We start from the raw sequence: 2518 nt of genomic DNA, 5'->3' as shown, positions 1-2518 counted from the left end.
GTAAATTAGTCTCAATATATATTGAGACCTTTAAAAATGGAAAGTGTTGGTCTAAAAATAATAATTTATCTTCTAATAATACAAGATTATGAAGAAAATTATAACTTATTTTTTATTTGATAAATATTCTATTTTTGCTATTGGATTTGCAATTTGAATTAAATATTTTTGTTGTTTTTATTCCCTTACATTATAATTTTATAGGCAACAATAATTTGTTTCTATAAAAAATTGTTTCAATCAATTAAGTATGATTTCTTTTATAAATTTTTTAAATAAAAATATCACATACCTGATAAAAAATGATATATATTATTATTACATGATACAAATAAAAATAAAATTGACATGAAAAAATGTTAGCATTTATTTATGATAAAATGTTAACATTTATTCTAAAAGTTGATACATATATTTGTTTTTATTAACTGCAAAAATGAAACAACTGCGCAAATTCGGTGGGCATTGTACATATCACAATTTTGTAGTGAAGTGAAAGTAAGTTCTTAATCCCTTGCAAAGAATGATAGAGTAAATAAAAAAAATGAAGTATACTATTAACTAACTTATTAACTAACTATAAGTCTAAGCACAATATAGATGACAGCCTGGACCAAAAAGAATGCCAGTGCACCATTCATTCCTCTTTTGTTGCCACCAATTTATGAACGAATGCCATATCAACAAAATTTATAGGGTGTTACAGATATGTTAATGGTGAAAATTTTACAAGGTCTGCAAATATAATATAATAATAACTGAGCCTTATCGCACTAAATGGGGTCGGCTACATGAATCAACTTTTGCTATAATGCTCTATCAAGTACCATGCTTCTACCAAATCATTAATCTTGAAATCTTTCTTAATAACTTCTCTTATAGTCTTTCTAGATCTTCATCTTCCTCTAATTGTTTGCCTTCTCTCCATCAGGTCTACCCAGCTTACCATAGAGTCTACAAGTCTTCTCTCTACATGCCCAAACCACCTAAGTCTATTTTCTACCATCTTCTCTATTATAGGCACCAGCACTACCCCGACATTGTCTCTAATATTTTCAACATCATAGAAAAGGTATTGCAAGTAGCAATTATGAACATTACTACAAGTGGTCTACTAGTGTTGCCAGATAAACATTCAGGTTAATATGACACCAGAAAGTAAGAGGTAGAACCTTCTATAGTCAGGGATACCGCACTCTGTACTGATTCCAGCTCCAGTCAATACCATGAGCTTGTTACTATACATAAAAACTGAAATTCAGTTAGCTATCTGTTTCATTCTGAAAATGTATACTGCAAAAATATATTTGTAACTGGAAATATGATATGAAATAGAAATAGAAAATGAACCTTTTTTGAAAAAATTGATACAAAAGTTCAACATCTTTGGTACTAGGAGGATCTGCATCAGGAACTACCTTCCTATCCCTTAAGACATTATTAGACTGGTCTTTTTCATCATCTACAATTGGGAAGGTTCCAGGTGCGGATATTCGACACGATGTTTGAACAAACCTTACACAACCCTTGAATGATATGAATCTCCCTCCTGTTGTTGGTAAGTTCCAATTTTGAGTTCGTAGCAGTTTCCTGGCGAATACAAGGGACTGCAATGTGTAGAAAATTGTTATTATGAACGAAAAAGTAATATAGTAGTAGCAGAGAAAGAGAGAGGGGAAGGGAAGTTACGGTGAGCGAGGAAGAAGGTGACATTGAAAGTAATAACATAATTTCAATTCAAAGGATTGCGTCGGCGAGGGAGAGTCATTGGAAAAATCGTCGCGTCTTTGGTTTGGTTTGGTTTTCTTTATTATTGTTGCACAGACAGACTCCTCCACGTTACATACTTCTCTTCCGCCTATTACTACAGATTTTTCACGGAGAAAACAATAAAGGCAACAAACAATGCCCACAAAATATTTTTATTTAATATACTATATGTTTTTATGTTTATTTAGTCTCTCTATTTTTTTATCTCTCTATTATAAAAATTATTATTTTAAGTTTTTTTAAGTTTTTTTTTTTTGTAATTTTGTCCTTTTATTTTATTTTTTCTGTAAAATTACTTTTTATTTTTGTCGCTTTTTCAACTGAAAATTTAAAAGAAGATCAAAATCGTAGTTTAAAAACGGAGAATCAAAATCGAAAAAAAGATAAAATAGAAAGACTAAAGTTGGAATTAAGTCATATTTTTATTAGTTTTAAATGAGGAAAAGTATCTTTTGGTTAGTCATATCAAACTAGTAGTAGCATGTATGACCATACTTTTATCTATCCATTAAAAATCAATTGCATTAACTCTTTAAATTATTTTTTATTATCAATTATTTAAACTAAAAAAAATAACAATTAAATAATCAAATAATGTGTATATTTTTTATTCTCATCTCTTATTATAAAACACCGTGTGTCAAATTTCAACAATTTACTACTCCCTTCGTCTCATAAGAAGTGTCTAAGAGCAATGCGCGATTCTTAAAAAATTATTAGATGTGTTGGTTTTATTGATAAAACCAAA

General features: G+C 29.2%; 1 protein-coding gene across 1 annotated transcript; it reads right to left on the bottom strand.

Moving 5' to 3' along the window:
• Positions 1-683: 683 nt before the first annotated feature.
• LOC131655503 (NAD-dependent protein deacylase SRT2-like) lies at positions 684-1855 on the bottom strand. Its single transcript, XM_058925360.1, has 3 exons — positions 1690-1855; positions 1351-1607; positions 684-1238 (listed from the first exon to the last, which is right to left on the bottom strand). Exons 1-3 carry the CDS (start codon positions 1726-1728, stop codon positions 1136-1138), a joined length of 399 nt encoding a protein of 132 aa, XP_058781343.1. The 5' UTR covers positions 1729-1855; the 3' UTR covers positions 684-1135.
• Between the last annotated feature and the right edge of the window lie 663 nt (positions 1856-2518).

This window comes from Vicia villosa, linkage group LG3 (assembly GCF_029867415.1).
Source record: "Vicia villosa cultivar HV-30 ecotype Madison, WI linkage group LG3, Vvil1.0, whole genome shotgun sequence".
NCBI lineage: Eukaryota > Viridiplantae > Streptophyta > Magnoliopsida > Fabales > Fabaceae > Vicia > Vicia villosa.
The sequence above is the reverse complement of the archived record's forward strand: the minus strand, read 5'-3'. Positions and strand labels throughout refer to the sequence as shown.

Coding starts and splice junctions, on each gene's coding strand:
- LOC131655503 (XM_058925360.1), bottom strand. CDS start 1,728: ATGTTATTACTTTCAATGTCACCTTCTTCCTCGCTCACC. Junction 1,608..1,689: donor CACCTTCTTCCTCGCTCACC/GTAACTTCCCTT, acceptor TACACATTGCAG/TCCCTTGTATTCGCCAGGAA. Junction 1,239..1,350: donor TATCAATTTTTTCAAAAAAG/GTTCATTTTCTA, acceptor TTTTATGTATAG/TAACAAGCTCATGGTATTGA.